The 27,713-nt window shown below is 38.7% G+C and overlaps 1 protein-coding gene across 1 annotated transcript; it reads right to left on the reverse strand.

Moving 5' to 3' along the window:
• Positions 1 to 5,622: 5,622 nt before the first annotated feature.
• LOC142079781 (collagen alpha-1(XIV) chain-like) lies at positions 5,623 to 26,736 on the reverse strand. Its single transcript, XM_075144528.1, has 8 exons — positions 26,680 to 26,736; positions 25,715 to 25,827; positions 25,249 to 25,370; positions 19,417 to 19,533; positions 18,111 to 18,254; positions 14,706 to 14,792; positions 7,380 to 7,412; positions 5,623 to 5,747 (listed from the first exon to the last, which is right to left on the reverse strand). The coding sequence occupies exons 1-8, from the start codon at positions 26,734 to 26,736 to the stop codon at positions 5,623 to 5,625; spliced, it is 798 nt and encodes a 265-aa protein (XP_075000629.1).
• Between the last annotated feature and the right edge of the window lie 977 nt (positions 26,737 to 27,713).

Genomic DNA, 27,713 nt, shown 5'->3' on the forward strand with positions numbered 1-27,713 from the left:
ACAATGGCTTCCAGCTCCTCCTGTTTGCCGCCGATGCTGCGTGCATTGGTATAGATGCACTTGAGCTGGGCTGCCGATTTCTCCCCCGACAATGGCGTGCGGTCCCTAGGCTCTTCTCTAGTGAGCCTGGTTTTATCCCCTTCCCCCTTCGAATCTAGTTTAAAGCCCTCAAGATAGTAGATAGTTTGTCACCCAATGCAAAGAGACCTTGGCAACAGGATTACTATAAGGTTTCTACATATTTAATTCCTGATCTCTTAAAATATGTGCTATTAAGCAAAAGCAGACAAATATTAAAACAAAAAAGTCTTCCTCAGAGGATTTGATTTTGTGGTTGGTTGGTTATGTCTCGATGAGTATTTAACAGAAGAATCCCAAAAGTCTGTACCACTGCACAGTACTGAAGTCCTGATCAGTGCACTAACCAGCAATAAACAAACCACAGATATCTTTTTTTAAGTGAGCATTTAAGACAACCTTTGATTTTCTTTTCCTCTAGTTCACAGACTTTCGAATTTCTCTATCCACTAAAGTAATTATTCCCTACCAGAAACAAATTACTAAACAGCCACGCCGCATATTTTTCCCCTCTAGCAGATTACACCGATGTCTTCAAGCCTGCAACATTTCTTTCTGTCAGATATTCCAGTCTCTTCCATTCACTTATTATTTCTTTGATCTTGTACTTACCATACCATCCAGCTAGACAGATAAACAATGCATAAATGCACATCAGTTATGCGATATCATATATGGTGGACAGTTAAATTTTTAAACTACAGAAGGATAATAATAAAATAATTTACTGAATATTTTCTTCCATTCAATGCCATTTATAGCTACTTTTCTTTATAGTGTTTCAAAGGCTTTAAAACAAAATGACGTCTTATCTCCAAATCCAACTGCATTTTCAAAAAATAAAACCAAAAATCTAATGCAGAACCTTGTCCTAAAGACTTTAGTACAGAATTTTCTTAACCATTTCACTCTACAGAGGAAGGCAATTTTTTAATCTTTAATTTGCACACATATGAGAAAAATACTAATCTGATTTTACAGAAAAGGTCTGCATAGGAAGGAATAAGACTCTAATGATTACATTGCATATGATATTTTTTTAAACATCTTCCAGAAACAATGGCAAATTCTAAATCTGTAAGAGAGAATTTAAAATTTACACTGAGGAAAAGACAATTATTTTCATGAATCTAGACAAATTACTGGCTGCTACCCAAAGTATACAACTGTTATGGGAGCTGTCAAAACCAAAGGAGAGTCCTAGCACAAGGTACAGACTATGCTTAGACATCTGGGTTTATTTTTAGTTTGGCCAGTAGCTGCTTAGCAATTTATAACAGCCACAATCAAAATGAAACTGCTGGCCCTTAACTAAAACCATGTACTTCAATAGGCACACATATAGTTAAACCACCCTGATGCTTGAAAAGCAGGGTGAGGGCAATCATATAAAAATTTATTAAAATAGTCCTATGGAGCTCAACAGAAGATCTTTTTCATTTTCTTCCACAGAAAAAATGTTCAATATTCAATAAATATTTATTCAATAGCCAATAAATAATTTTTCAGTTGTTCTTGCTCATTCTTTTTTCCGATAAATAATAAGTGTTGCATAATTACATTCCATTAAATCAGTTTTAGGGTTTCCCTCCTGCCATCTGTTTCCTATTCCCAGATTAAGAAAATACTAACAATTGCAAGGCTGGCAAAGGACCTGTGATTCTGTTGAGACAAAATATGAGCTCTTGAGTGTCATTTTCTTTTTTTAAGGTATAGTTGAACAGAACTGCCCCATCAAAGTCATAAAAGCATCTCAGCCAACTTCTAACAATTACATCATTATTACTTGCAACTGATGCTTTATTACTACTTCTTAGAGAAAAAAAAACACTAAACATTATGAAGCTCTTAAGGCAGAAACATCTGCCACAGTTTGACACCGCCTCCCTTCCCCCTAGGTATTGAGCTAAATTTGGATGTTAAGTTTGAAAGGTCTTGAGGGTAGGGAGAGGAGAGATGAGATACAGGGTAGGGAGACGAGTGATGAGATACAAGTGGTATTTCACAGGCCACAGCCAATTTAGTCTTTTTGAAAGAGCTACCATCTCTATGCTCACAATTTACACTTTTCCTTCCTTTATCATACTTACTAGAAAGATCAATGCGAAAGACCGGAAATTCTACCACACATTTTTAACCACATAAACAAACCAAACCCAAGCAAAGACCCTGCTGAGACTAAAATTTACGTCTGCACCACTAATTCTGCTAACTTTCCTGCATACAAGGAAACTAAACATGCTCAAGCATCAAGCTGAGAAGGAGATGCTCCTTTAAGGATTCCAGGAGAGCCTAGTACAAGAATGCCACTGCTCCACTTACTGGAGAATAGAGCCAAACACTTCATGAGCCAGAGCCACACACATGAAACCCAGCAGTCAGATAAGGAAACAGGACTCCCTCATTATATGCAGACTAGTACAATCAGTACAGCTAACCAGACAGGCGAGAACACCTTTGAGGTGGAAAACATGGACCACTCAGCCAGGTAAGTAAGTTCTGTTTCAGCTACTAACCAGCACCTTTTTAACGAAGGGGCATAACTCTGTTGTAACACCAAGGCTTGCTCAGCACACAGGGCACCAGGCAGAGAGTGCTGACCATGAGACAGACCAGAATCAGTCATGCATCAACAGGTCCAGAAAGAACATGAAGAGACCCTCAGATTATGCAGTGAGGGTGGAAATGACCCTGAAATCATCTCTCCTCACTACAAGCTCCTGCTTAATGTTGATCAACAGTGGTAGTATCAGATGAATGAGACAGACTGTGAAACAAGGCTCCCCCTCTCTTAAAGTGTAAGGAACAGCCTTGAAAGGGAACTTGTACAGCAGACAGCTCAAAAGCAAAAGATACAGTACCTTCCGGCTGCATTCAAGACAAGGCTATCTCAAGATCACAGTCTCTAAAAAGAGACAGCAAAAAGTTAACCTTATTTTCCTATTTTGTTGTCCAGAGCACAAAGCAATGCAGCTTGTTCATCAGGGTGTTCAATACAACTGGAATGCAAATCCATGATAGATGAGTTTGCTGATGAATGCACCAATCCTTTACGATTGTAGCTTTCTTACAAGAGGGTCTTGGTCTTGCACTTCAGTGTTTATTTATGTGGGAGAGGGTGCTGATGCAGTCTGCTACCATATCACCAAAGCTTTTTTGACTCTCCCTTCAAGGTTGCCACACAAATTTTAAAAACTGCCCAGAGTTTCAACTTGTTACTATGTAGCTTCAGTTTCAAAGACTAGATAGTGTCTCATATCAAAGACAATCATTACTCATAATATTCAGAGATATTTACCTAGAATATACATAGTCATGAGCAAGCCTACAGACTTCAGATTATGAGAATTCATGCTGCCAGATGATGAAGAACTGTTAAGGAGTGTCTCAGCATGGTAGTAACGAAAGTATTTCAATAATGAAACATGTCAACACAGACCCTGAATTTAACTTAAGACAACAGTCTCTTGCTGCCAGCAGAATCCAGCCATGCCAGTGCACTGTGGATTGGATGGATGCTCAAGAGCTAACGATTTGAGGAGATGAAAAGCAGTCTGAAGAGAATGAAAGACCATTCATTCAGCTGAGCTTCTATTAATCAGTCATTCAAGAATGTGAGTAGCAGTCTCCCACTTCAACTAAGAATAGATTGCACAAAAAAAGGTCAGTGCCTTAGGGAAAGCTACCAAAGAAAAAAAAGAGCCCAGACAGGAGGTTTTCAGTTGGTAGCGGTTCAAACTTACCAAGCATTATACATATTTACTGTGCAGAGATATGAGGACAAACATCTTTTAACTCAAGGGTTATGAACCTGAATAGCTCCGATATTAGGAGCTGGACCACTTTATGACAAAACTGAAACTTACCTTTAGGTCCAAGATAGGCTAAGTCTATTTTTCTACTCTGAGAGAGTAGAAAGAGAGCTCTAAATCTTTCTTTTTTTTTTCCCTGAGCTACAGATTCTCTAGGTATCTATGTCAACACTGTGTCTACCTTTCAATGAAGCAGATGCATTCAAGGAGAGTTCCTAAATAGGGACAGGGAAGGAGACTGTGGACAACAGAAATCTGTCCAATTTCCAGCTTCTGTCTGGCCTGGAAGACTGTATGAGAGGTAATGCACAACCACGACCATTTATATGATAACATACTGACAGATGGAAGAAAAGCAATCCCTCCTACAGAAAGGAGGAGCCAGGAGATAAATGGAATCCCTGGGTAAGAATGGAGACTGGCCATAATTTCAAATGCCAAGCTTTTTATTTTCTGAACAAGGCAAGAGTTTGTCTGGCATACACAAATTGAAGAAGGTATCTAGCAACCTCCGTGTTAATACTCCATCTCAAACCAGACTAAGGTAAATAAATAAATAAAACAGTTACAAAATATATACGAGATCCTTCTTATGTTAAGATCAACCCCGCTCCCCCTAATCTCTCTCTCTTTCTCTCTGTTCCTCTCTCTTCCCTGATCTCACTTAAATCGGGGATTCCTTCTGTCAGGATCAAAGTGCACTACTCAAAGTGAACCCTTTCCAAATTCCAGCCTTCATAGCCACTTTTGGCCCTTCAGTTTCAAGCTTGCTTTCTCTCAAGAACATATTTCTCTCTTATTCAAATGATTTCAACACACTTGCAAGTAAACTAATGGCTATTTAGTTTGGCCAGATGGCAGATGTAAATGCTGCAATCTTTAAATGTAGCTTGCTTAGTTTTCTCCAAAGCAACTACCAAAACGATGGCAAAGGAAAAGCATTTAAGAATACTGTCCATGTCAGCGCTGATACTTCCTATCGGGTTTTCCAGTCGTGGGAGGCAGGAAGCAGGAGTCTGCCGAAGGATCCTGGCCAGGTCCATAAAAGTATTGCCATTGCAAAAGGAAATCCAAGTTGCAAGTAGTAGTCAAAGGATACAAAAGCTTAGCTATGTCCTCCAGAGGAATTCATCTGATGAACTCCTGGAATAAGCATTGATCATCTACAGCACAATGAGCTAAACTTTCCAGACAGTAAAGGGGAGTTTACCCAAGAATTTCCTTGCAACAGAGTCCTCCTGTAAGTCCTCCAGTGACTAACAAAGAATTTCTAATGTACAAAGCTCTGTACGGAGGCTTACAGGTTTATAGACTAGCTTGGAAACTTAATGGTTGCCTCTCATCAAATTCTACCTTCTGAGAAGCAGAGAAACCAAGATGGCTTGGATGGGGTACCCTAAATTCATATGTCAAAGAAAGCAATGGTATATTCTGACATATCTACTTCATCTCCTGTTTTTATACAGATATTTGCATCACCTGAAGTTGAGAAAGAAGATGGTGTCCATGAGGAGTCATATAGAAGAAGAATGGAAAGCCACCACTCGCATGGCACAAGTTAAAAAATAGTCACTGTCAAAAAAACCCACGCTCCGCTAACCTAGCACGGTTGGGGGCCTGCTGATAGGATTGCTGGGCAGGTTCTAAGTGGAGTCCAGAGCAGAGATCTTTTAGCACCACATCAGGATGGTGATCTGACCAGCAGTGAAACCACCAGACTGACTGCAGGCATTTAAGTGAGAGTCCTATTGGCAAAGATCAGACGGTCAGGTGCTGCTTTCACGATCATGGATCGTCTGCTTGGGCTAAAGTTGGGCAGAACAAAGCCAAGAGAGTCCAAAGCCAAAGTGACAGAGTCTGAAACCAAAATAGGTCTATAAAATTATTCCTGAACTAAGCAGCTTCAGAGTGGTCAGAACAGTGTGGTGAGGAAAGCATAATTATAAGTGCTTGCCAAAGCTTTGTGGTGGTCCAAAATGTTCTGAGAATGCTGCAGCATGGTCCAAGCATTCCCAAGTCTTCTCAAGGGAGGCATGGGGATCTGAGGCCACTCCCCTAAAGAAGTATAGATAATAGATTCATGTTTATGTTCATATTACCTTTAATTGATTAGCAAATGCTAGAACAAGCAGGTATACACCACACACACAAGACCTATTCAGGTCAAAGGACTGCATGTCACTGCATGCCACACAATTTTTGGTAAAGATTACTAAAATGTCAAGATGGTAAGCACAGAACTCAAAAGTACACTGAAAAAAAAGCAGTCCTGAAGTAACATAACAGCCTACATAGAACATGTGTCCTCAGCTCTGAGGAAGTTAAATGACAGCAAATATGCATCTTGTTTCATACATGATAAGGTAATCCATCCACATTCCCCTACAGACACTGCAAAGATGAAATATTCAAGTCTCAGTATGATGTATATACATCTTTTAGGGAAATGTAGACAGCCTACCATTTAGACAAATGCAATCAATAGTTCTAAACTTCACTGTACTTTTTGATGCAGACTTCAATTTACACATGTCCAAAAATGAGCCCTATCATACTGAAGTACTCCACAATGTTTAAAGAGCTTACCATATCTCCAAAGTAGGAAATGCATCTGTCTCTATTCTACAGCATCTAAGAAACTGATGCTAAAGACTAAAGGCCAGGGTTATGTCTACACTTTGTAATGGAGGATAAGGTAGAAGTCCTTGAGCTAGCTAGTTCTGAGCAGGCTAGGGCATTCACAGGGAGAGTGCTGTACTAGATAATATAGCTGCACTGCTATCAGTTTTGTAGAAAACTTGGTTGCATCCAGTTCAAGCAACCCTTCGATATTATAGTGCACTGCGTTGGAACAAAAAAAAAAAAAAGTAAGCAGAAACTTTAATTAAAAAAAAACACCACTGATCAGCAAATACTAATCATGAAATTATCAAAAGACACAAGATACCTCCCTGGTGACCTTGTGCTTTACCTATTATGCAGCCTCAGGCCAAGTAGTTCAGTGTTTGCTTCTTGTATAAGTACAGCATAGACCCAGAAACTAAACATTAATTACAGGGGTCTCATCTTGCTGGTATCTTCCAAGATCAGCAACACTTTTTTATAACTTTTACTCACATTTTTATAACTTGTACTTACTTCATAACATGGTCTGTTCGTGGTTCAGACTGGTGGGAGCTACTGCTTAGGGGGTAACGAGACTTACGGGGTACAGGAAAGAGTATCTGGGGATTGTACAAGATTTATTATGATATGTTTAGGGGCGGAACCAAAGGCAATGAAAGGGAGGGATCAAGGTAGTTTGGGGAGAAACAAGCATGGGAAAATAGAAAGATAAAGGGATAAAGGTGGCCAGTTACATCTACACAGGTGGCCAGTTAGTACTTGTTTGGCCAAGCCCTGTGCTTGATCACCCCAGACCTATTGAGACTAGCATGCTCAGTCTTGCTACTGGTTGGGTCTGGGGCCATGGAGCTGGGGCAACCCTACCTGCTTCTACTGGGCTACAGGATTCAGTGATCCCTAACATAAGACAAAAAAGAAATCATATTGACAGTGGAAAAGCCAAGTACTTTCCAATAAACTTTGCTTTTACCCTCAGATTGCAAAAGCAGATTAATGTGCAAAAGCTGAGAAGATAAGGACTGTTTAGGAAGAACAGAATGGCACTGGGGAAAAATGCCCACACAACATAGTTAGGATCTCTTTCTTCTGATTGCTCATAACACAAGAGCTAAAGTGCTTTCCAGAAAGCTCAGGGAAACACTGTTAGTAAGCCCAATTATAGGTTGCATAAAGACATAGTTAATGAGTTCCATAGCCTAGGAGTTCAGTGAGTAATAAAAAAATAGAAAAATGTCATGACTAAAACCAACATTTGCAGTTACATTAGCCAGGATGAAGTGAGTAAAACTATGAAACACAGCCAACAGAGCAGAAGTTCAAAAGGTATTCATTCCTGTGGCTTAGTCAAATACCTCACAGCACTCATTTCACACTGTCTAGTAATACTTACTGAAGCATCTGACATTAAATAAACAGACAAGTTAATAAATTAGATAATTAGCCTCTTCTGCTGAATAGTATTTTAATATACCTCTCTGCAGATTTTTTCCTACTCTGCTTAAACCGTGCCATTCAACAGCTACAGAGTGAATGTCAAAGCTTATTTGCATCAAAGGTGATGGCAGTATTGGAAGAAGAAAGCAAATCAGTGTATTTTTCAAGTTTACTGCACCTCTCATTTCTATCACTATCCGAAAACTGATGTGACCTCACTGCAAGAGTTATAACAGAAACCTCAGATATGTATACCACATCATTTTGAGGAATGATATGCCTTTTGCATTATCTGATAGTGTGCATAGCACTGGAAGAAAAAATATTATGAAAAAAAAAATTCAGAAACATTTACTTTGAAAGATTGTAGAAATAATGTAAACAATAACATCACTAATAATGTAAAATACATTGGGAAGACAAAAAAAAAAGTCAAAAACTATCTCACTGCAAAACAAAATAACTTTGGATATGTCTACACAGTTTTTGCAGGCAGCTGAGAACTCCACGTATTTTCTAGACATAGACCAGGAAGCTAAAAGTTATGTTCACAAGAAAAACTACAAAAGAGACAGCACCAAAGAGACATTGGTTCTGCATGATTCAGAGCACTGGCAGAGCACCTGCAGAAAGAAACTGCAGGCATCCTTATTCCTATTAATACTTAGAAGGTAAGTATCACATGACAGATGGCTTCAGATTTCTTTCTAGGAGACTTTGTGATACTGAACACTGAAAGTGCCAAAAACTTGAAATTTAGTACAATACAACCAAAATCTCTTCTCTGTGCAGCACTGAGTAGTGAAGAAAAAGAGTGGGACCAGCATGTGTCAGAGGGAACTGAGTGAGCAGCCATTCTCCACGATATATATGTACAAATTATAAATATATTTGTATGCATAATAATATTAATATCACTAATAATATTAATATCAATAAAGGTCACCATTAAATTCTTTCAAAGGAAACATTTGTTTATCCTTACAGGTCCTTTTTACCTCTTCCTCAAAAGCTTTTATATTTAAATTAATATACAAATGCAGGAATATCGATCAAATCACATGAAGTCACTATTCAATGTTCTTAACATTAATTTATGTTATATTACCTACATACAGATAATATAACCTGGCATCTACACCTCTGTATTATACTTTGTGGCAGTCAAGGTATGGCATTACACAGCTCATTAAAAAGAGCTTCTGCAGTTTTCTTCCTATCTCTGAGGCCCACTATGATTTCTACATTATTTTTCACTCACCCAGTATCTAATTTTTCCATTCCCAAGTTGTCCTTTCTATACCCATTACCCAACAGATTAGCTATAAATTTTCTTTCCTAAACTTCTGCCTGCTTGTCTCAGTCTTCCATGATGAGATCTAGCTTTTATTGACAGTTGATTCATCCTAGAGCTTCCTCCTGTATACTCTGTTTGGGCAGGGAACTGAGGAGCAATACCCCTTTTCTTCGGTCATCCAGCTGGCCCCACACTGGCCCAGGCAGCTCAGGCAATGTTCTGCCAGTTTGGTTCTGGTATGTGGTAAAGGTGACTCCATCAGAAAGAAGCATCTAAGGGATTTAAAAAGCTGCAGTTCTCCCAGGCTTTTTAACAAGGCCACATGTCACTAGATTTTCATAGGAATCAGTAAAAAAACCACACCTGCTCCTAATGGACTTGCTCCAGGGATGAAATGCAATTTTCATTCGGGAAGGTTGAACTAACCAGCATGTTCTGTGCTGTGCAGTGAAGATCTCCGACCTCCCTAACAAGTCATACTTACTATATGACTATATTACATGCACTTTACAAAGAGAAAGTAACTGTTACATTGCATCATACATAAATCACACAATCTTTTATGGGAACTTATTTCTCATCGTTTTAATAGTCTACACTCTGTAGAAGGTTTATCCTGCGAAAACTTGATTCAGAAGAGAAATCTGGTCTACACATGCTCTATGCTGCCCTAAATCATCCCGATTTGAGATTTGCGTAAGGGAATTTCTGAACAGGACAGGTTTAAGATTCTGTAAATGCTTTACTCTAGTAGAGCATTAATAGAGTGTCTCTTGTATTGGGTGTTTGTGCCCAGTCTGGCAGCAGGGAGGCTGCAGGGGTGGCCTTTTTGAGAAGAGGCCAGGGGCTACCCTGTGCCTGTGCAGAGCTGGTGGCACCTCTGAGAAAATATATTTAAGAAAGGGCAGAAAATACCAGGCAGAGAAAGGAGGAAGGTTAAAAAAAAAAAAAAGAGTGAGAAACAGCAGAGGGAACCCCAAGGTCAGAGGAGGAGGTGCTCCATGGTGGAGCAGATATTCCCTGCAGAGGACACAGACTGGAGGAGAAGAAAAGGTGTGAGAAGAAAGGAATGGCAGAGAGAAACCACTCTGTCCTAATCATAACCCCTCGACACCCCTTTTGCACTGCTTGCTTCCTCTCTGAAGGGACTTGGACTGAGTGTAACCTGCAGTGACAACAAGGGAGGAGGAGAGGAGTCTGGGAGGAGGGAGAAGGTCAAGTTGAGCCTGGGAAAGCAGGGAGGAAAGCTGTTGTTTTAATGTTTGTCTTTTTTGTTTCCCACTACCCGCATTAGCATCTTTTTAAAAATTATTTTAATTGGCAATAAATTAAGTAAATTTTCCCCCAGTTGACTCTGTTTGCCTACCATGGTAACTGGTAAGCAGTCTCCCTGCCTTTATCTCAACCCATGAACTTTTTCGTTCCTGTTCTTCCTCTTTTCTCTCCCATCCTGCTGGGGAGGGGAGCAAGCAAGCAGCTAGGTGGGATTTTGGCTGCTAGCCTAGGCTAAGCCACCATATCTCTCAACTAAAAATCCCCAAAATAAAGTCCACAAGCAAGAAAATAAAACTGGCTCTCAGTGCTTTGTTGGTTTTATTTAAATGGGTGGCTAAAAACATTTCAGACACGCAGAGAAACACTCTGCAGAGAAAGGATATAGTCGCATATTTGTCACAGGATATAGTCAAAACACTGTGATTCTCCCCTCCCCAAAGGGATTTGATTAGAGAATCACTCGTAGAAGCTCTCTGAGAAACTGTAAAACATCTGAGAAGGCACAGAATGTATTAACCCCTGTCGCTGTACAGAAAGGAGCTTTGTACATGAGGGAGCTGGAGAAGTGCCAGGGTACAAGTACTCAAATATCAGCGTGTGCTGAAAGAAGCCGAGTCTATGAGCTTTATCTCAACAGAGAGAAAGAGAAAAGGCTTCTGACATTATGAATATGAGCGTGCACAGCAGCGATAAATCACTAAGCTGAATACTGACAGGTTCTGAAAAATATAGAAAGGAGATTCAAGACTTGAAAGTGGTTGTGCAGAAGAACTAGACAATTTCTGGAAATCAAATATAAAGTAAACTTTTGATGGATGAGTGCTAGACATTAAACCTGAATTAATTTGGCACAATGACATTACTGGGTATACACTGGAGCTTTGTTTGAGATAAGAGCATAGTACTTCGAGCAGGAAAGGAAGGAGTAAATCTTTTCAAACTACTTGAATGGGCAGGACACAATAGATGGAAAATTTTAATCTAGGTTACTGAAGCTGCTGGAAAAATTACTAGCAAGCCACACAAGCCACTGACAGAGTTCCATAGACAGAGTGAAACCCCAATACAATCTAATTTAAGGACAGAATTAAAAGGTAGATTTGGGAGTTTAGGAGAAGACATCCACACCTCCCAGCACTACCTAGAGCCTCAGACAGCTGGTAATCAAATAGCAGACAGCACTGCAGAATCAGTCCTCCAAACCACAGTTGAAAATAAGAGTGAGCAGCTTTGAAACCATCTGGAATCATTAATACAGAAATCCATCTTGTATTTCTTAGTGAAGAGCTGGTTTCTATGAGTAGAAGGGTTATGGTGAAATCTTTGTCCCACTGAAATTGAAAGTGAAATTTCTTGGTTTTATTATGTGACCCTGAAGAAAGTATATTAGCTAGGTATTTATAAACAACAAATTTCTATGATAATGTGCCTTTTGTGCCTATCAAGAAAATCAGCAGGACACATGAGTTATGCCCAAACTGGACGTCGTATTATTGACAGAGTCCACATGCTTTTTCATACACACTGACAAGTGTATTGTTGTGCTTTATTAGTTTTGTCCCAAAACATGGATTTTGGATTTTCTGGCCTACTAAATGCCAAATCTGCCCTAATGTTCACACTGGAGAATTTTGCCAGACAATTCTCCATGACTGATGACCTTTGCCTTTCTAAGGCTTGCAAAGACACTCTAGTTTCTCCTTATATAAACATCTTTCTGTAACAAGTGGGGCAGATGTTCACAGAAGGCACCTCCTTACATCAAAACTTGACTCTAATACTTGCAGAAATAGTGAAATAGGCTTTGCTATTCTTTCAGTCGACACAAGAGCAGAAGCCACAACCACTGACAATAACAATCTGGACAATGGTTGCTTTCAATTTGTTTTGTGGGCAAAGACTGCTCTTGTTTTCAGGTAAGATATTATACTACCTAATAATTTCTTTTGTGCTGTTAACTACCAAGGTCTTACCAACTTGATCAAGGGTATAACACAGCCACAGAATGTATCAGGGTTGCTATTAAATCCATCAAATTTAGCCATATACTAAATTGTTATGAAACCAATTAACTGATGGCCTGAATTCATTTGGTCATACTCAAATCATTTCCTGTCAAACATCTGCAGAGGATCAAGTTGTTCTTCATGGTTTTGCCATAAAATTTTGCTCTTATTTCTTTAATCCATTTCTTTCACAGACTCTTCCTTATTTTTTTTGATCCAATTTCAGTGTGAGGTGGAACGGTCTTTATATATTAAACTAGGAAAGTTTTGATACCATTACTTTTTGTGTATCAGTTCTGAATTCACTTCTATCGCAGCTACGCATTTTTTGCTGATGCTGTTATTTCTGCACAATGTTTTTGCCTGGACTCTCACCCTACTCCCACTGAAGTCATTCAGTTGGAATCTCCATCACTTTGAATAATCATTATACTGCGCAAAGGGAAGAAATATGCAATAGCTAGACAGTAGGAAAAAGGTCTATTACTTTACATTAAAACATAGCTGGGTTGGGAATAGGGCTAAACAAAATCAAGAATTCATAAAAGTTAGCACAACGTTTTTTCTTTTTGGTCAGTTTTGCTGATCGAGAAGTTTGTAAGTTTTGCATTTCTTTGAAATACGTATCCCAGTTTTCTAGTAAAACCTGCTACAGTAAGTGTAAGGCAATAGTTTTTCACAAGTGCTGGATGGAAGTGTATTTTGCTCTGATGCAAACTGCCCTGATACAACTGAAGAAGTTTAGATGAGTAAAAACTTGTGTAGAGAGGAGGAAAGCGATTGAGCTAAAGACTTCACAAGTAAACAAGAATCCTAAAAAGGGAGAGACTGCAAATCCAATCTCCTCTTGCCAACTGTATTTTTGCCCCTACTCCATGAAAACGCATAAATCCTCTCCCACAGTCTGGCAGACACTTTCCTCTGTCTGCATTTAATCAACATTTTCCTATTACAGGCCCAGTTTTCCCTCCTTCAACTTTTATCACTTGTCCTTCATTAAGAAAACAAATCACATTTTCCTTCTTCAGTTCTCTCATTTCTTCCAAGTCAGTCTTCCTCTAGACATGAAAGAAAGATCACCTATCCACTACCCCATCACACACTAGCAGGTATAACTTGCTTCTTTAAGTGTTGTAAATACCACCTAACGTTTTCCCCAGTACACTCAATGTGATGAATTCAAGGGTGCTTTGGCTTGAGAAATGCTGTATGGAAACAAACTTGCATAGTATTAATAAATACAACATGACACAAGTATGTATGGTACAAAGAAAAACCCACTGAAGTGAGAAAAATTTGCATGGGCTTCAAGGAGCTTTGGGTGAGGTCTTTGATACTTGCATTAGTAGGAGACAAAGCTAAAAGGGACGGGAGAAATGGGATCCTTGAAACTGTCCAATTTATTCACAGAGAGACTATTTAAGGTCATTTCAAGCTATTCTCGTCTGTGCTTGTTCTGTATATCATAAACAACCACTGAAGGGAATAATTACTGTTGGGGTTACTTCATAAAGATGATGCTATTTGAATTTTAGAATAACAGGAAATAGAGTTATATATTAAGCTTGAAATATATTTTACTGTCCATACTAGACGAGCTTCTCATGACAAGCAATATCACATTTCACCAGAAGATTGGCTACTTGCAACCGGAAAAAAAGAATTCCTTTTTTTTTCCCCTCAAAATATTTTAAAATGTTTTCATATATATGACCTACATTAGGACAGAGTTATCAAGTTATTATGTGCCTAATTATACAATAACACCAATTTGACCTTAGGTGGGAATTACTACTGCAAGTCTGTCTTGAAGCCAAGATGATATGAAATTATTATTATGTATACACACACACGTACACAATTCTTTCACTACTCAAAGTGCACCCAGTGGGGAAGTACAGACAACATGATTTTTTTAATGCAGGTTCAAATACTGCTTTTATGCTATTCATGGTGGTATTTAGTGCTTACTGTATAAAGTGGTAAAGCAAAACACAGAACTAAAAGCAATACGTCTGTTGTAGCAATATTCCTAAAAATACTGATTTTTCCCTTCTGTTTAAGTCTGGTTCCCAGGTTAAAGTACTGACTTAAAGAAAATCTATACAATGGCCAAGTTAAATAAAAAAGTTGATTATTTTCAGAATATCACACAAGTCATATGTGTTATGATCTGACCTTCTGGAGCTGGTTTACTCGCATTTGTTTTTTCTGGATCCTTCACCTTGGATTTACTTGTTTCTTTTCTTCTCTCTATATCTTTAACTGAAAAGTAAGGGGGGAAAAAAAAAATCAATCAAACTAGAAACAGTGCAGTCAGAAGCATGTAATTTTCTTCTTCCAGATAAAGAAGTTGCACACAACATCTTCCGATATGCTTAGGTAACTAGTGACTATTACTGGGTTTTCCCTCCCTCCCTTTGGATTTATTCTTTTTACAAATCTTTCCTATCATCATTAAAGTTCTCAAAAGTGACTCTCCTGACACAGGAGAGTCCAAACACAGTCCATCTGCACCTAAGCCCAGCCTGACAAGATCCAGCACTGGAAATATAGTCCAGAAAATTGGCAAAGCTAGCTGGGGAAAGTCCAGCATTGCAGAGTTCCACTCCAAGTCATTCAACACAAAAGCACGTAAGCCAGCTGTTACGTTATCCTCTTTAAAGAATCAGCTTAGATCCCATGCCCAAATCTGTGTACAGGGCACCAAATACTCCCATGAGAGCAAAGTTGCTCCAAAACTCAGACTTCAACAGTTTCCTGTCCCACAAACGGGTGGGATACCTCCCTTATTATGTCCCAAATCTCTCGTAACAGCCAAGCAGAACCCACCTTGATTAGCAATTCCTAATAATATATTAGTAGCCAGTATCACTCTACTCATAGTCTGAAAGATTCTGGCAAAATCATTGTTAAAGTCACATATTAGAAAAAAAAAAAAAAATCCTTTCAGAATTTCCTTAGAACACTAATTGGTGTCAATGCCCCAGCTGTCTACAACGGCCAGGAACAGCTTAAAAGAATGAAACAGAGAATATCTTTCATAGAAAATAAAATTCTACTCCAATTAAAATCTTTAGTTTACGTAGAGTTGGAATATGACCAACATTCATCCAAGCAGGCACTGAGTCTTCGCCAGGATCAGTCTCTCTGTGCTACATAGTTCAAAAAACACTGTGAGAGGGTGAAAGAAGGTTATCTGTCTCTTGAAACATACGATATAAAATAGACAAGTATTCTGTTTTACAGAAGTGGAAGGAAAGCCAAATGGATTTTGCTAATTGACCCAATAGTATATGGAATATCTGAAACAGCCAAGAGCGCTCTAAGTTCCAATCCAAAATATAATCACAAGACCATCCTAAGGTCTTAGGAAGACAACAAGCCATTGTCAAACATCTGAGTGTGACCTTCTCAGTGTAATAACCCTCTGCAGAACCTATAGCCCTCACACTCCAGGTACAGAGGTAAAAAAAAACTGGTGAAAAAATAACTGAAGTTCTGAATCCTCTCCTTACTAAGACAGCATGTGTACATGTAGAATCATAGAATCACAGAATCATTCAGGTTGGAAAAGACCTCTAAGATCATCGAGTCCAACCATCAACTCAACACCACCATCATCACCTCTACCTTTAGCGAACGGTTGTGAAACTGATTCAGAAGCAAATTCAGGTCCACAAGTTTGCTGAGGAGTCAGCTTTTACCAAGGTAAATCTTGGTTATTAGCTGGGTTACAGATAAAGCCACGATGACACCAGGTCTTACTCAGAAGTCTGGGTTTAATCCTTACCTAGACAAGTCTTCAACTAAAATAAGAGAGGTGAAATTACCAGAATAATATTTGTCAAAAAGGATGCTACTGCTTAGCCTTCTAAGAGCATTCCTTTGAGAAAAGGGTAAGAGCAAGCTAAGGAACTGCTTGATGGCCTCCTCTAATGCTATTGAGCGGAAAGTCTCCAGAGAAACAGTACAAAAGTCTGCAAATGCTCATAGGAAACAAATCGGTCACATCCTGACAGAGATTTCTGGATTTGGGAAAGCCATTTCTAACTGTCAAAATTCTAACCCCATAGGAAGAATAGACAAGAAGACACTAGTTTTACTCACATATTTACACAGACAAAAAAACTTATCTAGTGAATGTTTTTACAGCTGCATATTAAAAGGAAAAAATTCCCCAGTGATCTTTGCTAATTGCATACTATGTACAATAACTTACAAGCAGCACTAGAATAAGAAAATATACCTGGCTATATAAAGAGGAATACTGTTTTAACAATAGAATTTTATTGTAGGCTTAAGAATTCTTTGTACATCAGTTACAACTTAGCAGCATTAAAATCATATTTTCAGTGCACTAAACCAGAGGATATTTTTAAAGCTTTGTATATGTTTGACCTTTTTTCATCTTAAGAATTCATGACCACTTGTCAGAGAAGGGGAAAAAAACATAGAATACAGGATAGCAAAAAAGAAGGATTCGTATACATGCTATATCTGGTTTTACTCATGCAAGGCATCATATTGTCAAACGAAACTCCAGCCTCATTAAGTACTACATGTTTTCACCTGCAGCAAAGAAAGAATATACTAAGTAGAACATAACCCCCATATTAATTCAAGTTGCCAGCTCTACTTTTCCTGAAGAATAGAGGTAGTTTAAAAAATAGCCACACCTAATATTATAGAAGTTGGTGTAGCTTTCTGTGGGCTGCTCTTTAATGCTAAAGTAATCTGTGGTTTTGCGGGTTTCCTAACCAGGACAGAACTTAAAGTAGTAAACACACCGTTGCAGTGATGAAAAGCTAGAAAGACTCTGACACACATCAAGCAGTCAAGCATATTTTATCTTGTGCTGGTTCTAAGAGAAAGGTGGTTTAGCAATGACAGTGAGAAATATCCAATGTCAAGGGAATTCAGTAGGCTTTCAAACTGTACTCCCAGACTTTCACATTTTTGTCTTTATCGACTATATCTCCACTGATCATATTTAACTGAACTGTTTAAGATGCAGATCAAGACAAATCATCTAAGACATATATATCACTATGATATAAACATTAAGAGTATGTGTAGGTCAGATAAAAAAGTCTTAAGCATAATTTGTAAACATATTTGACAGCTGAAGACCGGTAAGAATTTAGCCTTTCATAGTATCATTGAACTAGCAACTAGTTGCCAATTGGCACAGCTGTAAGAATGTTTTATTAAAAAAGTTGGACAAAGGGAAGGAAATTTTTTAAGTTTCAGAATATAGCACTTCCCTTCTTGTTTCCGCTCACTGAAGATTCTTTTCCATGAGATACTGGCTAATTTCATAACGGAATGGGGAAGAAAGGGATTCCAAACCAATGGAAACAAAGATATCCCAAAGCAAGAATCTCCTGTGCAAGAGCGACTGGATCAGTTCAGGCCTCCAGCCGTATATGTACCAGTTAAAATCTGTGGCTCTGATTAGCCTTTCACCACAGAAGAAACTGTTTTTTGATTGTCCCCCTTTCTGTCAGACTTTGTTATAATTTCATCAGTTATGTTAAATATCTGATAAATTCTGCATGTCAGGCATAAAAAGACACATACTTCTGAACTGGCCTTGTGCTGGCTTACTCTCCTTGTCTTCACTGAATGCAATGATCTGAAGGGCATAGTTTTGATCTGGAATAAGACCTTGAATAATTGCTTTGGTTGCAGTGTTTTGAAGAATTAGTTGATTGGTTTTTCCACCTGTAAGAGAAAAGACAAAAAAAACCCACAAATACTTAACTTTGTTTGCTTTTCTTACAGCACAGTAAATGTAATGACTTAAAACTACCTCAAGCTCTACAATGACCCAAGTGTTCCCACTTTTGGGATTATCCATACAGCCAGGAGCCCAGAAAAGCAAGAAGTCAGGCAGCCTGACCAAAGACACGGACCAGTTCTCTTAGATAGAAACACTCTAAGACCAATCAATCAGCCTTTGTATCTGGTCCTCATGGAATAGCCACGATGTCCAGCAAAACTATTAAGAAAAAAAGAAACATTTGACAAAAATCTGTCAAGTTTGGTAACATCATGCCCACAGGCTTTCATAATGCTCTGTGATTGGCTGCCAGTTCTGACCCCATCGTACCCATGTCATTTCTGAATATCCTCTTTGCCCACTTCCTTTGGGAAAGGAAATTCTTATACATAAATACAAATATTAAACATTTCTATGTATACATATATATATAAAGATTGTATACAAATATGTATTTTAGCTGTATGTTAAAAGTGTGTCTATATCTGAATTTAAATATGTACAGAAGTAGTACCTCTACACAGGTAGCCTGATATAGCCACTTTGTTGCCTATCTTTAGATTTCAAGTTTTCATTCAAAAAAAACTTTAAAAGGTTTGTGGTTTTTGTTTTTTGTTTTTTTTTGGGGGTTGGGTTTTTTTGTTTTGTTTTGGTTTGGTTTTTTTTTTAAGTTTGGTCTAAAACCTTTTTGGTCTTTTCTGTGGAGCTCACTATGGGAGAAAGCCCAGGGAGATCCACCTCAAAGCTTTGACTGAAATAGGGTTCCTATGCTCTCCCTTGAACACTTCCTAGACTTCCTTATACCCCACTGGAAGAAAGGTAAAGACAGATGATCAGTGACAATTCCCAAGGACTACATATGAAGCATAACTAGCATCCACCCACTTCTACTACCTTAAGCATTCAATTCCCATATTCTGTGCCCATAACCACCCTCCGGCGAGATCGATTTCTCTCTTCTGTTGACCAAGCCAATACTCCATTATCCACAGCTTGCTCACAGTTCCTTAGTCCTGAAGGATGACACTAGCCTCTGAAAAGCTGTTCAGCCTTAGGAAGACAGTCCTTTCACCTTAAGAGAGAACATACAGACTTTTGTTTTACCTGAACTTGGAGTGACAAGAAGCTTATATCCAGTGAATTGCCCTTTGGGGGCTTTCCAAGAGATCTGTACACTGTCAGGACTGACTACATTATATCTTAGTCTTGTTGGTGGGGACACTGCAAGTGGGGAAAGAAAACAACATTTTAAATTCAAATAAAAAGCAACCGCCAATTTTTAACAAACATAAAAATAAACACGTATAAGAAGACAACACAAAATTTTAATGATAAAGGATGCAAGTTATTCAAAATGTCACATACATCAGTTTATTAGTTTGTAAAATGACATCCCCAGGTGCACTACTTCCCTCAGACATACCTTTTATTTATCTCTTTATAAAAACAAACTAACAACCTAACAGCAAAGGACAGAAAGACAAACAGTGTTAGATGTTAAGACTCTAGTTTAGCAGGCAAAGCTGGTAATAAAAATGCTCTTTGTTAATATATGGAAATGAAAATTGCTCTCCTTGTTTACACTGAAAATATGCATTACCTAGCCTCCTTTACCTCGCATTATCGTGGGCATTTCCCCACATTTACAGTAACTCAGGGCCAAATTTTCAAAGCCTTGTGAGAACACAATAACCAAGAGGAAAGATAGGCATGCACAAGGCAGAGGGAACACCAGCTGCCCAATTTCCAAACCCGGCCTAAGCAGCACACAGACTTGCCCAGCTGCAAGCACTGCTTCGGTCTTATCAAGACTAGCAGGCATGGAACAGGCTAGTCAAGAATTAAACAGGGGCAATCTGGATGGTCAGCGAATCTGGCTTCTATTTATATTGTGCCATCACCTAGGTTTCAAATAGAAGCAGCAGGTGAAATGAATAAATGCATGAAATGATTGAGAAGGAGGTGATATTTCAGTGAAGCCACACACAGAGGAACAAATGGAAAATCCACCCTATGTTGTTACTGCAATATCAGCAACTTTGTGTCTATGCACATAAACTAGTTTTTCACAGCTTTGCATCCCTCTGCTCAGGCAAGCTCCACTGATGCCGGACAACACCCTACATAGCATTTCTGCTCTGCTTCAGGGAGCCACATCCTTCCTTCACAGCCAACAATTGAAGCAGAGCTGCTAGGTGTGCAGCCTATGGTATCCAAGGCTGTCAATAAGGGGAAATCTTCATACATTTGAACAGGGTTTGGCTCACAGAACCAACTGATCTAGAGGGAAAGGCAGCCAGGGAAGCTACCCAGAGGCTGAATAACAGAAAGGGATAGAAAAGCTTAACAAACTCCTCCATCAACCTTACCCCTCCTCCTCCCACTACCTCCACAGCCCTCTGAACCTTCTCCTTCATTTTCCAAACCCTTGATGTCTCTGCCACTACTACCCTTAAGGTTTCTGTTAGTAAGTCTAAGAAATAAGGGGGGAAATGGCAATATCTGCAGGGGGGAAGTGGCAATTTCTTTTCCCCAGGGCCCACGATAGCTCTTAATTGACTAGGCTCATGCCCATGGTTTGTTGGTCCACCAGATATAATAACCCAACAGTTCTCATGACATTTCTGAGAGTTAAGGTTTACAGCTTACGGAGCATCTGAGTCAACAGGCAGAATGTGCTAGCCAACAGTCTCTGGCCTCTCATTTGACCTGCTACAGTCAATGCAGCTCTGGCACTAGCAGCAGCCAAAGACCTGTCCTGAACTGATTACTTTTTCCTACGTGCTTCTTTTTCCAACAGCTTGGGGGAAGAAAGTAGAAGGAAAGAGGCAGGCTGTAGTTTTTTGAGATTTGGGGTGGCGTTTTTTTCATGTCATCTACCATTAGAAACATTTTGGGTCTTAGAAGTAAAAATCTGGAGGTTTAATACGAGAGATGTATTCCCTTGCATCCAGCCTCTCAATCGATTAGGGACAGTTTTGCCAGACCAAAGGCAGGTTCTGCAGTTCTCTGCCTTGAGGGACGTAACACCAGAACACAGAAAAGAGAGTACATAAGCACCAAGAACAGCTTAGTAACACCACATTCTCAAAGACTTCCCAGAACAAGCTCAAGAAGAGAGGCAAGAGGACAGAAACAGCAGGTAGCACACCAATTCCACACGCTCAAAACTGTTCTGATTCACAGCACTGGGCTTACACCCAAACAGTGCGTTTCCCTCGTTGCTGGGCACAATCTTATCAGACCTCGTCTTCAGACTGCCTGTCACCTCCCTGAAGTTTAGAGAAAGAGAGGCTGCAAGCAAGAGCGTGTGCAGGAATCAGTGCAAATACAAAATCAGTTCTTTGAAAATTTGGCCCTCCTATTGCAAAATGTTTTGCTGGGCAGGTTTCTGCAAGAACATTCAGCATGCTATATTTGTAATAAAATGACAGAGACTATGGCAAAAAGTTTTGAAAGCCAAGCAGACTGTAGTTATGGATTACAGCTTTTAATTCATTCTCAAGATTCATTCTGTCTTTGAGCTAAACATAAGTCACAATGAATTGGAGCCGAATGAACCAAGAGTGACAAATCATACCTAGAAGTCTGCAAAATATGCAATTCCTTTTATTATTTATTTTGTCTAAGGAATAGCGAATAAACTTTTGAACAATGACAGTATGCAAGTGTAAAAATGCTGCACATTTTACCAGGATCAAGTAGTAAATTTGTATGGGGATTAAGAGGCAGAGCAGAGAGCAACAAAGTAACACCAAGGATTGACAAAAAAATCATGTCTTAGAATGTCAGATTTCGTTTTCTCTGCCATCTTCTTCCTTTCCCTGTCATTCCATTCCATCCTACTTTCAACTTAACAGTTTATGAAAGCACCTTCTAACAAAGAAGCATAGTTCTGGCCTAATTGCTATTAGCCATCACCAAACCAGGTAAATTTTGGGAGCCCCTAAAAAACAATCACAGATCTTACAAGCAAAGAAGGACACAATCACCAAAAGTTTTTCTGTTTACTACAGAGTTACAATGTGAAAGACTAGAAAAGTTGTGCCAGAATAGTCTTTACATAACTAGTCAATTTTCACTGGGTACTTTTTGCATCAAAGGTGGCAGTGCAGGGGAGCGGACAATCCCACACAGCAATTAACCATAAGAAAGAAAAGAATTATTCGCCAGACAGATACTCAACTGTGTCTTAGTTGTGCAAAGACTAACGTTCTGGCACAGAAGAGTACATATAGCTAAGAAGTTAAAAATCTAACACTTGAACAGACAACAAAATATTTATGGGAATTACTACACATTCACCAACCTGAAGAGGATATCTTTATTTCTTTGGACCTTTATTGTCTGTGGAACAAAATCTCACTTCTTGCAGAGAGGGAAAAAAATTAATCCAAGCTGAGTCAGTTAACTGATAAAAATCAGTAGCTAGAGCTTGTTAAGTGGTTTTACAGGAATGCAAAAGTGAATGGCCGTCAGCAACATTAGAGCAGTCACCCAAAAGAAAACTACAGACAAGTTCAAGGCTTCGGTTTATGTCACCAGCTAAATTAGCACTCCAAATACATGACTCTTGTGGACAACTAGGGAAAGAGTGTTTTGAATTATTCACTATCTTAATGGAAAGGAAAAACACCATAATTTGCATATGTGCAGCTCTCTAAGACATCCGGTAGTCTAAGATTGGATACTAACTAAACCAACTAAACCTTGTGGCTTCCAGTTTACTTTGTCACAAGAATTGAACAAGTTAATATGCACAGCAATTACTTAGCAATTACATTAGTAACACATGGAAATTATTGCTACACAAAGAAAAGTTTCCATCTTTAAATACAGAAGGAAAATTCTTAAAGCAAGTTACTTTATGAATAAATGGAAAATTCTAAAGTATTTGTCTTGCCCAGCACCATTTTTTTTGTAGTATATGAGAGCATAAGTAGACAGAAGCTAGATTTTTTTGTTGCTGTTGTTTAAGTGACGTTATGCTGAATGAGAAAGAAACAGCAGTGATGAAGGACTAACTGTTGTTGAGTAAAAACTGAATGGCACTATGTGGTTTATAAGGCATTCAGGTAATAAGTGAGATAAAACCATGTAACTCAACACAGATAAATCCTCAGTTGAAGGAATAAGTTGTAGCTTCAGGCATGTTGACTTCAGTCTCCCAAACATATTCTCCTTTCCAAGAAGTCACATTACACACCTTTACCTGAGCATCTTTGCCAAAGGAAGGAAACACAAGCTGGAACTAATACCAGCTCTTCCTACACCCTGGCAGAGTATACAATTTCTTAAAACAGACAAACACACTGTTAGTGCTGTATTAAATTGTAAATAGTTAGCCAACTGGATGAAGAGTTTACTGCAAGGGGTGGCAACCTTGAGAAAAGAAAGGATTTGAGAAACATCTTACTACTTCAAGTGTAGCAAGAGATATTTTTATTCTGTGAACATGGAATAGAGACTTCATATCACCTCATTCAATAATATAACAGTAATTTTGGGCCAAGGCAATAGTCCACTTAGCTTAGTATCACACTGCTGACAGCATTCAGCAGCTGATGCTTGCTGAAAGAGTATAAGAACAAGGGAAGTATTGTTCTTTATTCATCCAGTACACCAACTCTAGCTTCTGATGGTGTGATGATCGTGGAAGAAACTCTCTCTGACCTTCATTTCATTGTATTAATAGTTTGAGAGTTTTCTCCCTTATATATGACTGATTAAATCAACCTTTTTTTTTTTTTAAAAAAAAAAAAAAGAGTGGGGGAAGAGTATGTTTTCCAAGCTCAAGGAATTTTGCAAAACTTTCTGGAGATGGATCTCAATCCCCAATCCTGTTTCACAAATCTTAACCATATGTATTAGGACTGAAATACACAGAGAGAGAACTAAACATATGCTTTGCTTTATTGGCTCATTAAGTCACAAACATTCTGGACCTCATTTCTGACCAGAATTGATGTGTTGAACACTGGGAACATGTATTTCTTCATTCACCTCACATCGCCCACATTAAATATTACTGCTTACATGTGTCCCTAAGCTCTGGGAGAGGCTTGTAAAACTCTCACAGATTCCCAAACATCCAAGATGGTATGCTTCCCCAGTACTTGAGTGCCACGCAGACTGGACAGCACTGCTACTTGCATTTACCAGAACTTGGAAAGCTTCAGGTTGCCACTACTCTCTGAATGTGCTCATGAATAATGCATTATACAAGACGCTTTAGAAGAGACCCAGGATCAAATTCTGCTCCCAGTTATGCCTATGCAGTCTCATATCAAAGGGATTACATAAATATAAAGTTGAGAGAAATGTCTTTCTTTAGAAATCATAAAAACCCATTGGCATTCTTCCCCAAGCAATAGGATAAATTTTCTCTAGAAGTCAAACCACTGTCAATACAATCCAACGAATATTTAAGCCTAACAATCTCAGCAGTATCTTTTAATACAAAGGAGATTTAAAAAAAAGCTGCAGAAGTAGTCTGTGACGTTTAACGGTCCTGTGCAATACTGTATATTGTAAGTGTTACAATAGCTACTCTTCCAACAAAGAAAAAATTCCATACAAGCTTAGTATCATAGCTAGTCCTTCAAACTTACTTGATTACATAGAGGACAGTCACAGCAATTTCTGATCAGTACTTTCATGTAAATAAGAGTAAAAAAAAAAATGTTCCGTATAACTCATTTTGAGACACCTGAATTTGCAAAAATATTTACGCTATTTGAGATAGTAGGTTCAAGGAGCACACGTGAACATATAATTCTACTCCCCCTCTGAGATCAGCAGCAAAGCTCGTGCTTCATTTCAGTAGTACTGGATCCACATCCTACTAAGAGGGAAGTAACACTTGCATTTGGAATAAGAAAGTCTATTTCTGCACATCAGAGTGTGAAAAGCTCCATCTTTTTATTTATGACTTACCTTGGCCCTGGGCATCACTGATGAAGAAAGCTGTGACAGCTAAAAAAGCCAAGAAGAAACAGCTCTGTATCTCATACCGACAAAGCATCTTCTTCCCCTCAATACACACACTATCAGCAGGTCTGAAAACACATACAACAAAAAGACTTATTAAACCTGCAAATATAAGGCATCCACTTTAATGAAAAGTGTGGGAAAAATCTGGATTCCATTAAAAAAATTAGGAATTTGCCACAGACATCAGTGAAGCCAAGATTTCAACCTGACAGCAGTTTTATAACCAAAGCATATTTTCCCTGAAAGGGACAAAGAACCCCATTTGGGCCACTCAACAGTTCTCAAAATTCGGCCCATGTAAAGAGAAAATTGATATTCTTTACTAAGCATACATGAGTATTGGAAGTAGTGTGTGCTATGCATAAGAAGGTAAAATGAGTATCTCTATACAATCCAGTGTTGCAAGCACCTTATCAAGATACCTGTGGTAAAGAACTCTGAAAGTCTCGATAACAAAGTAGGACTAAAACTGTTATCTACTTTATATCCAGAATGGGATGTTAAATTATGTATTTCAGGATTCTGCAATAAAAAAAAAAGAGATGAGAACTGCCCTGCAAGCCTACCATAAAATAGCAAATGCGTGTACTCAATAACCCCAGTGAAATAATAATTGATCAGTTCAACTGAGCAATTTTGCACATCAGTTGTCAAAAAAGGCAGAACTTTGTTCTGAGGAAACACAAGTCCTCTTCTCACTGTCCTCTACAGCCTACTCTATTTTTCCTTTTTCTATCTTACTCAACTTACTCTGTGCTCTCTGTTGTACTACCTGCACTTACAGTGACTAAAGAAGACACAACTCAAAAGGCATGCAGGGTATCAGCTGAGTAAGCACTAATTCTATTTGTAGGTAATACCACGGTCAAAAATATTTACTCTAACTTTATCAGTTAGGAACATCAACTCTTTAGAGTGCAGCACTATATGAACACTCAAAGTAGTCCTAGGTGAACTAGTTGGGTTACAGGAGGCAATTCTGGTGCCAAAGAACAAGTTCCAGAAGGAGGTAATTTATCTGTCCGCAGAAGCCAGGTTAAGAACAGTACAAATTTCATTATCTAAACTTGGCCTTTAACACTTTCCAGTACGGTTATTCAACATATATAGAAGCACCTCTCAAGATACATCAACATGTTCGTAACATCGCACTTACAAAAATTTATCACTCAACTTTACTGCACTAGTTTTAGTCAATTTTCTGGTCCAGGAAGAAGAATTTTTGCTGCCCTCTCCTGTTAGTATTTTATGGGATAATTAAGTTAAGATAATTAATAGTAGATTTCTTGCTGTCAACAAACAGTCAGCATTTGAAGGTTTACTTTGGTAAAATTTAGTTTATGTATTTCTGTGTTGCAGGTCCCTCCCATTTACCTCCTGTGTCATTTCCTCTAATACTCCGAACGTACCATCATTGAATTTGCTTTCCATGTTTTTATTGTATTCTGAGGAAGGCACAAAGCAAGTGGTTCAACCACTATCTAATATAAAAGGCAGACTGAAGTACCTCAACCATTATTAAACAGCTAAGAGAACAAGACCTACATCTCCTTCTCTCTTCAAGCATTTACAATTTGCCATAGTTATCCCAGGACTTGCTAGGTCTACTGTTGCAAATCCCAGTCATGAATGCTTGATATGCCACCTAGAAATGTATAGGGGGTTTAACCATTGTGAATTCTATCCCCACAGGAGGTTACCTAAGTTTTAGCCAAATAATCAACAAATTTCACACTACTTAAATATATATTTTGAATCCATCTCTTACAGGATAAATGTCTCAAGACAGAGGCAAATAGCTGGATCCAATAACAAAGACGTCCACCAGAAACTTAGGTATTGCTACGCCCAGTTCTTGGGACACATCCTCCAGATGGAATACAGAAACCCGAGCAAAGTGCCCAGGCTTCCTACTACATGAACACAGAGAGTCAGACACCCAAGGACTGGATCCAGACGAGTCAGCAGACAGTTGCCTAGTGACAGGCAATAGGAAGAACGAAGAGAGTTAAGTCTTAAACAGTCTGAAATACATCCCTTGTGTATCTCACATTGGGCGTCGATGCTTCTCCCCTCCCTCAGGAATACAAACTGGAGCAAGTAAATGTAGACTCTCCAAAGAATAGCATACAACTTATTCTTCAATGCAGTCACCACTGACGATGTGTGGATTTCTTTGCATGTAATAACCCAGACATTAAAATATTCAGACTCGGTGGCTCAATTCCCCATCTGTGAGATTTGATATAAACCCTCCTCCCAAATAAGGGCTATAAATACTAACTGACAGGTAATCCTGTGTGGAAACACTCTCTACTGCTGCTTTTAGAGAAAAGCCATTGAACAGAGAAATAAGATTTATTGGGATACATACAACCAGTGCTGGATAAAGTAGGCACAAGTTCACC

This window comes from Calonectris borealis, chromosome 2 (assembly GCF_964195595.1).
Source record: "Calonectris borealis chromosome 2, bCalBor7.hap1.2, whole genome shotgun sequence".
In the NCBI taxonomy this organism is placed as follows: Eukaryota; Metazoa; Chordata; class Aves; order Procellariiformes; family Procellariidae; genus Calonectris; species Calonectris borealis.

Excerpts from the sequence above, each read along its gene's own strand:
- LOC142079781 (XM_075144528.1), bottom strand. The coding sequence starts at position 26,736 with ATGGAAAGCAAATTCAATGATGGTACGTTCGGAGTATTAGAGGAAATG. Across the intron at positions 19,534-25,248 it reads CAGTGATGCCCAGGGCCAAG|TGTCCCCACCAACAAGACTA; the intron begins GTAAGTCATAAA and ends CCCCACTTGCAG. Across the intron at positions 7,413-14,705 it reads GAGTAAACCAGCTCCAGAAG|GGATCACTGAATCCTGTAGC; the intron begins GTCAGATCATAA and ends GTCTTATGTTAG.